At 40.5% G+C, this 10,061-nt stretch overlaps 1 protein-coding gene across 3 annotated transcripts in view; it reads right to left on the bottom strand.

Annotated features, from left to right (window-relative positions):
• cfap299 (cilia and flagella associated protein 299) overlaps positions 1 to 10,061 on the bottom strand; it is an 87,491-nt gene continuing 77,430 nt past the window's right edge. Inside the window, exons 5-7 of one of the 3 annotated variants that reach the window (XM_068566533.1) lie at positions 4,676 to 4,805; positions 1,259 to 1,378; positions 1 to 1,020 (exon numbers count right to left, since the gene is read on the bottom strand). In XM_068566533.1, coding sequence (XP_068422634.1) covers positions 1,286 to 1,378; positions 4,676 to 4,805 — 223 coding nt within the window. In that variant the 3' untranslated portion in view covers positions 1 to 1,020; positions 1,259 to 1,285. The remainder of the gene's footprint in view (positions 1,021 to 1,258; positions 1,379 to 4,675; positions 4,806 to 10,061) is intronic. The other 2 variants (XM_068566534.1, XM_068566535.1) reach the window with 2 other exon arrangements.

Here is a 10,061-nt window from a genome sequence, read left to right as displayed (position 1 = left end):
TTTACATCATGAGGTCCTTAAACTTGTAAAATGCACAATAAGATGAAGCTGGAGGAGGCAGAGCTAAAAGACCATGGATGCGGAAGATCATCTGGAAGTTACCAGTAATTTCATCTGAATTTTATTCTCAGAAGTGGAACCGTTTGTGCTGCATGCGCCACTTTTGCAACTCTGATGTTTCAAGCCTTTATGCTGAGCTAAGCTACGCTAAGCAGCTTCTGGCTGTAGTTTCATATATTTCACACAGACACAAGAAAGGTTCTCATCATTCTTCTTCTAAAGACGATTATTTTTGTTGCTCTTCATGGCATTTGTAGGAAGTGGTATCATAAGAAAACAACATTTTTTGTCACTGTGCATTCATGCAGGACTTTGTTCTAATACATCATTTACATTTCAATTTAGATTCTTTTAACAGTGTTTTGGGAAGCAATTTAATGAATGGGCAACGTGCATGTTTCCTTCTGACTAAAGTAAATTATGTTTCCCTACAGTAAACAGAAAACTAATTTATGAACAAAGTAACATTATCTTAAAGATAATGTTACTTGTGGTGTTTCTGATTTTTACCATGTGTTTCAATAACTGAAAAAAAAATGTAAATCCATAAATCAAAAGGGAGCAAAGTGGCTAAAAGTCTTATGCACCTCTTAAATCATTCCTAGAGCAGGTTATTTACAGAACTGTCTTCCATTTAAAAAAAAAATAAAATAGAAAAATGCCACAGTGAATGACTAATATGTAAATGATAGAGTACTTTGATGTCCTGTAAAGTGTGTCTTACATCTGGGAACATGCGGAATGCTTTAAGCCCATTAACCATTCTTTCAGTTGGAGCTACCGCAGCCTGGGGGAGGACATAAAAGCAAACCCCGTCGTCTTTTAAAGCTCTTACGCCTTTAATTTGTTTAGACAAACAGCCTGAAACATGCCAGGAATCGAACGAAGGGACGACCTCCGGGTCCCCGTGCAGGTCACCATTCCTTCGGGAAACGTCAAAGGAGCCAAACTGGGTCTTCACTACATGGAATATAGAAGAATTAAAACATGAAATCACAGGTTATTTGCAAAGTTGTCACACTAGTTCATCCACTTCTTCCCCTGAGAACCCTCTGTTTAAAGCCACTCTCTTCACTGCAGCACCTCCACCCAGATGGCATGCATGATATGAGGGCAACAGATTGTAAATGACGGTGCAACTACAGCAGCTCGGTCAAATTAGAGGCTTCCAGCGCTCTCCAATATGAGCCATGTGTACCAACGTGTCGGCGGCGGCCTCTGAAGCTCAGACAGTCCTGATGCTGTGGTCGTAGATGACGACATGGGTGTAGAGGTCTGACTGCAGGAAAGTCCTGTTGGAGTCCTCCCCTTGACCAGCCTGGAACCCAGCAGAGAGAGAGCAGTTATAGAAAGGCCCATTTAGTCCATAAAAGTGCATTTCCACCTTTGCTTCATTTGTGTAAAAATGCAGATTTTTGATGTTTGTGTTTTTAGTGTGCCTTAATCTGCGTTTATGTTTAAACGTGGACTGTCTTAAAATGTAACAAGTCAAGACCTTTTCTCTTAAGCTTCTTTTCTTTTTTTCCTCTGTAATGGAATATTTTTGCTCAAGCTAACATTTTCAGCCTGTGTGAACGCAACAATTTCCCTGCACCCTTTCCATCAGCTTTATATACATTTGTCCCTTCCTCTAAAATTTCCTTCACTGTCAGTCTAAACACACAGTGACATGTGACGTTTTTAAAGCAACATTGAGCTATTTTTGACTTCTTTGGGGCTAGAGACTCTCCTAAAGATACTGCTCGCTTTTCAACAAGTTAGCGTATACCCTACTTAAAGCTGAAACATGTGACGGAGATGAACGTCCTTGAGGGTGGTCCGGAAACATTTAACACTTCCAATTCCCCTTTGCAACCTGCTGTTACCCATAACACCCTTGTCTACGTTTGTTTGCAAAGACATTTACAGGCATCTTCTGGAAGGCATAATTCCAACTTTAGTTGCTAAATATTCAACTTTGTAAATAAGATGATTGCTAACTTTTTTTCTGTCCGACGTTTACTGCTAAGCAGATTGTGTAAATCTGAGCTTGTTAACTGAAAATAGCCAGCTACCATGTTATATTGGTGATAATTAGAGCCATGAGAGCCATGAGACTCAACCACACAGTGCATGTTTAACCTGAGAGCCCAAACTACGAGTTAAAATAAGCTACAATCTGCAAGAAGCTAGTTGATGCTTATCTCTCAGTGACATTGGAAAAATGCAGGACATCTTTCCCATTCAAGCAGTCATTAGATTTGATGCTCAATAGGATCTCATTCCTACACGCCATGATTTGCCACTCAGACAGAATCCCCTATAAATAACTGTGATCGGAATCAGAATCAACTTTAATGGGCATGTAAATTTTCACGTACATGGAATTTTACTCTGGTATTTTCTTTGCTCTTTGTACGTGTGCAAAAGATAAATTTAACAGACCAAAAAAAAAGACATTACGAAAACAGGAAACAGCAAACAGTGGTCCAGAAAGTGCAGATGTTGCAGGTGTCTGATTAATTGTTCAATTGTTCATCAGACTGACAGGGTTAACATTGTAACACAGAGTTAACTCTGTGAAACGGGGTTAACGTTGTAGCATGGGGTTAACGCTGTGAAACGGGGTTCATGCTGTGAAACAGGGTTAACGTTGTAACACAAGGTTAACATTGTAACACAGGGTTAACGTTGTAACGCTAGGTTAACGCTGGGAAATGGGGTTAATGTTGTAACAAGGGGTTAACGTAACATTGGGTTAACGCCGTGAAACGGGATTAATGTTGTAACGCGAGGTTAATGCTGTGTAACGGCGGTAACGTTGTTGCACAGGGTAACGTTACACAGGGTTAACGCTGTAAAACGGGGTTACATTGTAACACGGGATTAATGCTGTGAAACGGGGTTAACGCTGTGAAAAGGTGTTAACGTTAAAAGGGAGGCCAAGTGCAACATTATTTGACAGTGACTGTAATTGTTCATTTTTCATGATGTTTTGTGATCGTCGAATGGGACACAGGGCCCCACCACTAAGATGTGAAGCCACTATCAGCTGTGAACATTTATTCAGGGCTCAGTGTGTCAAAAGCTTCCAGTGGGAGTGAGATCCATAGCCAACTATTACACTCAATTTACACTTTTACCTCAAACACTCTTGTGGGTGTCCTGATAAGAAAGGCGGTCTTCCTTCACAAGTTCAAAGGATCATCATTAAAAATATGGCCAAAAAAATAATTAAAAAAATATTACTTTAAGAGGCTGGTAAACTAAATAAGCAAGCCATTGTAATAACAGAAATATGTCAACCCCTCTTTCTGGCTCCGATAGAAGAAGTGATCACAATGCGACAACTGCAGAAAAACAATACAAACCACCCAAAATGATTTGATGCAGAGCCTTGATTTTTGAAAAGGCTCCCGCTGTCATGACCACATGAGCAGCAACTCGTGAGCTCATGGTGGGTTGAAAGCCGGATTGGTTGTGCGGTGCTCCGTGCTGAGGCCCCAAATCTGGGCCAAGCTGAGCTGGGTTCTGGGCACACGGGTGGTTTGCTGTGTCTGGCTTCCTGTGCCTTCCTCTTGTGTTTTTAATAGACGAGCCTGGTTGGGGCGGTGCTCGACCGCAGATAGAACACTAGGCTGCCATTTTGGCGCTCGGCCTCAAAAACGCAGTCCCCACAGCTCTGTCTGCAATTTCAAAATAGTTCAGCCCCACGCCAACTACTTCCCTACCCCCCAGCAGAGACAGGGACTGAAGTGAAAAAACCACCCAAAAAATCTGTCAGTCGTTATTGTTCCAGGGCCTCTGTCAGACTCTGAATGAGGAGGAAGCACCTGTCTCGAACCCTTGATCCTCCGTTCTTTGTGCAGGTGGAAAGCAAATATCTTTCCCTCTAACTGAGTGTATACACTCTTAGACATAAGGGTTCCAAACACAGACAAGTGCACACAAGAGAACTAAAAGTTTGATAAAGAATCGTTTCTATTTTTTTGTTGGAAGAAACAGTTCTTCGAGGATTGTTGTGAACATAGGTCTTAAAAGAGAACGCCAACACAACCCCAAAAACTGTGATTGTGAACCGTGATTGTAGGGTCTAGGATCAAACTCTTGGAATGTAAAGAGTTCTCCGTAGAAGCACATCTAGATGGCTTCTGTTGGCATCCTCAGAAGCTGGAAATATCCTGTATAGAACCACTATAGAAGTGTTACCTGAAGACTCTCATGGGGGTCTTCAGGTAACACTTCACAGATGGTTCCTTTCACAGATGGTTCTAGGTATAATTAATGTTGAGTTTAAGGTTGAACCCTTCAAAAGTGTTCCCAAACGGGTTCTCCTACGAGGACAAGCCAAAGAACTCTATATGGTTCTAGTTCTACATTTATTTCTAAGAGTTTAGGTTCTCTGAAAAATTACTTTCAACATTTGTCTACGGGCGACCAACAGAATGTTGTGGGTACATGGCAAGTCACTAGAGCCACAAAGACAACAACATTTGTTTTTAAAGAAGTCCCTGGTGCAGCAAAACAATGGCTTACACTTTTACAGCCATGGAACAGGTGAACTGATCTAATTAGCAGTGCCATTTGTCTCCCATGGGCTTAAAAACAAAGCGGGACAACAACAACAAAGACCTACCAATGGGTCGACATTCAGGATCTTTTTGTCCGTCTTGTTCTTAAAGAGAAGGCCGTTGGGATCATCATAAATCACCTCAAAGTTTGGGCTTGAGTTGGACGTTGACACCTGTGTCTTCCAGTTGTAGTAGCTGTGTTGAAAAGGTGAACAGTAAACGTTAGTTACTCAATGCAGTAGTGCAGTGGAAGCCATCCCTCTCTCCCACTTTTGTGAGCAAAGCTATTTAGAAAGAATTATTGGGACAGATTACATTTTTGCTGTTTTAAAAAAGGATAAAAAAAATGTAACTACGTGCCACACAGTAAGTTTGTGTTGCACTGGCTGTGCTGCCCGGACATTTTGGTTTGTTTTTGCTTTTGTGGGCCCACACAGGCTCGTTACTTCACAGAAACACATACAAATAAAAATAAAACATGTATTTCAATGCAAGGATGCCTGCCACCAATAGCATTCAGGCCGGGTGGTGACATAGTTATATTTCTAGTTGAAGAGTTTAAAACAGGTCAGCTTTGAATGAGACACTATGTGAACCAGGAACCAGCAAATCTGTATTATCGCTGACGTTGCAGTCTGTTGATCCCTAGGAGCAGGTGCCAGGTGATTGGCAATCATTTGGAGAAATTTACTTGAGTTTCACCTTAATCTTTTTTAAAGCGTCAAGAGTTTTCTTTTAGGTTGGTCTGTTATTGGCTTGTTCTATTACTGTAACATAATACAGATTAACACAGGCTCTGTTTGCCATTTGGTTGATGGTCGACTCTGCAAAGTTTCAGCTCCAAATCTTTTGAATGTGTTTAAAAAAAGATTTTAAACTTGATCAAAACACATGTGTTTTGCATGAAGAAGGAAAGACAGATGCTCAGTGGTGCATACTGCCTGAACATTTGACATTCTGCTTTTTTCACAAAGTGTTTCCTTTATGGGCTCAGACAGCAGGATGCTTTAAAACAACAGACCAGCACCACACCGAGGTCACGACTTTGCATGTTTCACGGAAGAAAGAAAACGTCACGGATTAAAGAGCATTGCACAGCCATTGTTATCACATTGATATTCAACAGCAGGTCATGAAAGATCTTTGCTTTGCAGAAAAGAAAAAGAAAGGCAACTTGCAGAGTCAAGTATCTTTTGTAAGAGAGGCCTGTTTCCACTTTTGATTGTGAGAGCACCGTGTTGGAAAAGGCCTAGCCGGACATTAAAGTAAAGCTGTGGCTAATAAGCAGTTGAAACCAAAGAAAATGGTTGAATTCCAAAATAAATGACCGATTAATTTACAGCATTCGATTTGAGCACGCTCTACTTTTAGGGTTTCTGTTATTCTTGATACAGCAGAGCAATAATAGTGTGTGACGGAGCAAAAAACAGATTAAAAATGTTAACATTAACACATTCAGCGTGTGGATCAATTTGAGAACGTGATTTTTTAACATGTGCTATATTACTTAATTAGGGAAAATTTATCTGTGTCACATTATCGATCGAGTCAAGCTTCTCCGGCAGTTTGTTGAAGAAAAGAAAAAACATGTTCTAGCCACTAAATTTGCAAATCTTCTCTCCTTGTTGACGTGAATTACGAGGAGAGTTGGAAGTGAAAACACCCCATTTAGGGAGTGTTAAATACTTCATTGTTCCCAACGTGAGTTTCATCTGAGATGCAACCAGACAAGGAAACCAAGGACACAAACACTTTGGTTAAACTTTTTTTTATCACCACAGATCATCTTGCGATCAAATCAGCAGCAACACCCGAAATCAGGCTCTGGATTTGTTCAATGGTCTGTTATTATCTCGGGCCAACATTCTTTGTCTCAACAGCACACTGGTAAAGTTTCGCGACTGCATTTCATGACACTATTGTGGTGACAAATGCTGTCTCCAGACAGACAGGTGTTTATAATTATATTTCTGGCTCAAAGTACTCGAAACCCAGTAAGTGTCTACAGAACCACATTTAGCTACGATGACAGACACGCACACACACACACACACACACACACACACACACAGACACAGACACACACACACAGACTCACAAGGTGAACACAATAAGATGGTAATGGGCCAGATTAAGCCTTACTGCCCCATCTGTTTTTAGTTAATTCTTTAAGTCTCAAACCATTTTTTTTTTTTTCGCAATTATTGCCAAAATAGATATTGTTTGGCTATTACTTCTGAAATGTGTTTTTCTTTTTGTGAAACACTATGATAGCGGTAACACAACTCTATATGTCACAGTCTTTGAGGCATCGAAGGTTGCTCTAGGCTTTCGGCCTGTTCCCCAGTAGCAGTTTGTGGTCCAAGAAAAAAAGTTGGACCTCGGGGAGGAAGCGCAGTGTAAATCTGGGAAGAGGTATGCTGTGTTGGGGAGCGGAGAGGGCCAAAGCTGCAGCAGCGAGTTGTAAATATGGTACCATAATATAATGGAGAATTGCCAGGATGCTGCAGGTTATATTCCCCTTACTGGAGCCAATGCATGAACAGCAGGTACAAAGTATTAATGACCCACGCTATGTAAAATACCACTCAAAATGTTTTCATTCACATTCAGAGACCTCTGCGATTTTTGAAATATATTTTTGCGTTGTTTGGCCAATATCTAGGTGTTTTCTGCGGGATCTGTTTCAGAGGTAATCTCTCGTGGCACATAAAAGTCCAGGTTTGCAAACATCGATTTGCATCTGAGCCATAAAAATATGTTCGGACTGCAACATATTAAGTATGCTCACTATAAATTTTAAGCAAAGGCATAGTACAAGCACTATAAAACCGTATCCATGTGACCTGTCCAAAACCTACAAAACCCCACATGCAATTTTGGGAAATGTGAATATATATTTTTCAGAATGCTTTTTTGAATAACCATGAATACATATGCATATAAATGTTGGGACTTGACTTTGACCTGTTTCAAATTTCTCAGGACTCGACTTGAACTTGTTTGGACAGACTTTAACTCTGGATTTTACTTAGACTTGTTTCAAATGGTTTAAGACTTGACTTGGACTTGGTTGGACAGACTTTTACTTTGGAAATTAATTGAACTTGTCTCCAGTAACTTGACTTGGGCCTAGACTTGAAATTGTCTTGATTGACGTGGACTTCTCTTGGACTTGAGACTTGACTGGACTTGGCAGACTGAAAGATTGATGCCTATCTAAAGATATTAGTACATTTTTTTACCAATATCGCCAACCACTAATTGACGCAGAAAACGTCAAATGAGACGCCGGATGCCATCTGACCTCTCAGATGTCAACCATCTGCTGCTAGCTTTAGAAGCTTCCTTTAGTATCTGGCCCTCCAGTAAAACACATGAACAGTCCGAGCTGTGTGGGGAAATACACTGATGCATAAAATTACAAGGTATGATAGGACGAGAGGTCTGGCTTTTTTTTTTTTCAAGTCACCAGCTTAGCTCAGTAAAGCAGCTTCAGAATAAACTGCTGCAATGCCCCAATTATGAAATACAAATTGAGGTTTTTCCTTTTAAAACCTAGGGGAAAATTATATTGTCTGAGACTTCCTTTAAGACACATGCAGACTTCTTCTCTTTGTAAAGTTGACCTGACAGCAATTCAATGTCTATGTATACCAAAATGCCATACAACAATTAACATTTTTTTGGCCAACCACTTTTATTCCATGGTGAACCACTTACTTTTGCAAGAGAAAATGGGACAGATGTGAGATATTTTAGCACTGAACATGAAAAAGACTTGACGAAAATGTAAGAGAAAAAAAAGAAAAAGGAGTTTTGAAGCAATGCCGAGAATTTTGTTTCATACGTTACTTGGATGTGTTTATTGGACCCGCCTCCACTTGCCGTCCCATATGAACTGTCACCCGGGGCAACTAGCTGCACGGTCGTTGCATATTTGGTCACAAAAGAGCGCTCCAGCAGCTGGATGGCACCACACCCAGACACATGGACCAGTAAAAGTGTGAGAACCTGGATTTGGTGGAAACAATGACGGGTGCTCCCAGCACCGGTTCCTGGTTCCCTATATGCATTCAACCCGACTGTTTGACACGTGCACTGTGTGTCCTTTCACTTTCCATAGTTACCATGCTTAGCTCTATTGTTATCTCCAGGCGGTCATTTTTCCAGGGTAATGTCAACAATCTCATTATAGGGCTCAGAGGAGCTGGATGATATATATCATTAAAAAAAGAGCAAATACCTTGCATGTGTATTCGCTGAGTTTTATTTTTTTCTATAGCGGCTGAAGAACACACGTCCAGGAACTGTTTCTGAAGTTAATGTTTCTCATGTAAATCACAAAAAAGTGAAACAAGTTGGATTTACTGTGAAGCGTTCTTAAGGAGGCCTTGTCCAGTTGGCGACACCATTAACATTTATAGCTAACCACCCACCAACACACACCTTTGCTTTGTCATTATTTTTGGTTTGATGGTTTTCTGGGAATTTTTAATTAAAACATTTAAAATACAACTGCATCTGTCTATGTGTTCTGACAACTGGAAGATTTGATGCTTTTGAGTTCATGTTTACGTTGTTGTCCCCTTTGTTATTTAGCAAAAAAGAAATGAGGGGAAATCAGATTCAGGCGGGAAATTAGTTTACTGAAAAACAAATTAAAATAAATAATGCAAAAATCTAAATAAAACTTAAACTCATATTTAAAAAAAATGCACACTGACGTGAGCGGATCTTGATAAAGAGTTAGTTTAGTTTCACCGTCATTCTTAAAAAAGGCTGACATCATTCACAACATAAATCGATTAAATTTAAGCAGCCAACATGGACTGAAAAAGCCCGTCACACTTGGCAGGAGGTCTGTGGTGATTGTCTACTGCTGATGGAACACAGAGTTAATCCACCACACACGGTCCAAACAGCAGAGAACGAAAAGCCCGACTGGATTTAACCCCCGAGGTACCCGTGTGTGAGCCATGTGAGGAGATCAACGCACGCGACACGGAGCTTACAAATATTTACCGAGCTGGCCATTTCCTCAACGATAGAATATCTCCATTAAAAGCGAGGACACCTTGCCTCGGGGCCGAGCAGCCACATCACCTTCCTCAGCCCCCTCGAGCTGGAACCTTTTTGACTCTTTTTTTGTGTTAAAAGTTAATAAAAAAAAAGGACAGCAGTGCAAATATTTTCACTGTGGAAAATGAAGCCAGACACACAGGTGCATTGCAGAGGCATGAGCGGCTCCTTCAGGTTCAATCTTTCAGTCTGTCGCCAAAAGCACGCTTTATATGATCCAGAACGATTCTATGAATAACGATAATGTATGATATCGCTGACTTCAGAGCGCTGAAGTATTTGTTTTACAACGTTAAGAGACAGAAAACTGAAAATGTTTTTCTCTCGCAATAATAAAACAATTCAAAGGAGGAAAAAAAAATCAAATAG

The sequence above is a fragment of the Clinocottus analis genome, unplaced genomic scaffold (genome assembly GCF_023055335.1).
Source record: "Clinocottus analis isolate CAN_PGR_092001 unplaced genomic scaffold, fCliAna1.0.p SCAF_7, whole genome shotgun sequence".
Taxonomy (NCBI): domain Eukaryota; kingdom Metazoa; phylum Chordata; class Actinopteri; order Perciformes; family Cottidae; genus Clinocottus; species Clinocottus analis.
This window is presented reverse-complemented; position numbering and strand designations above follow the sequence as displayed.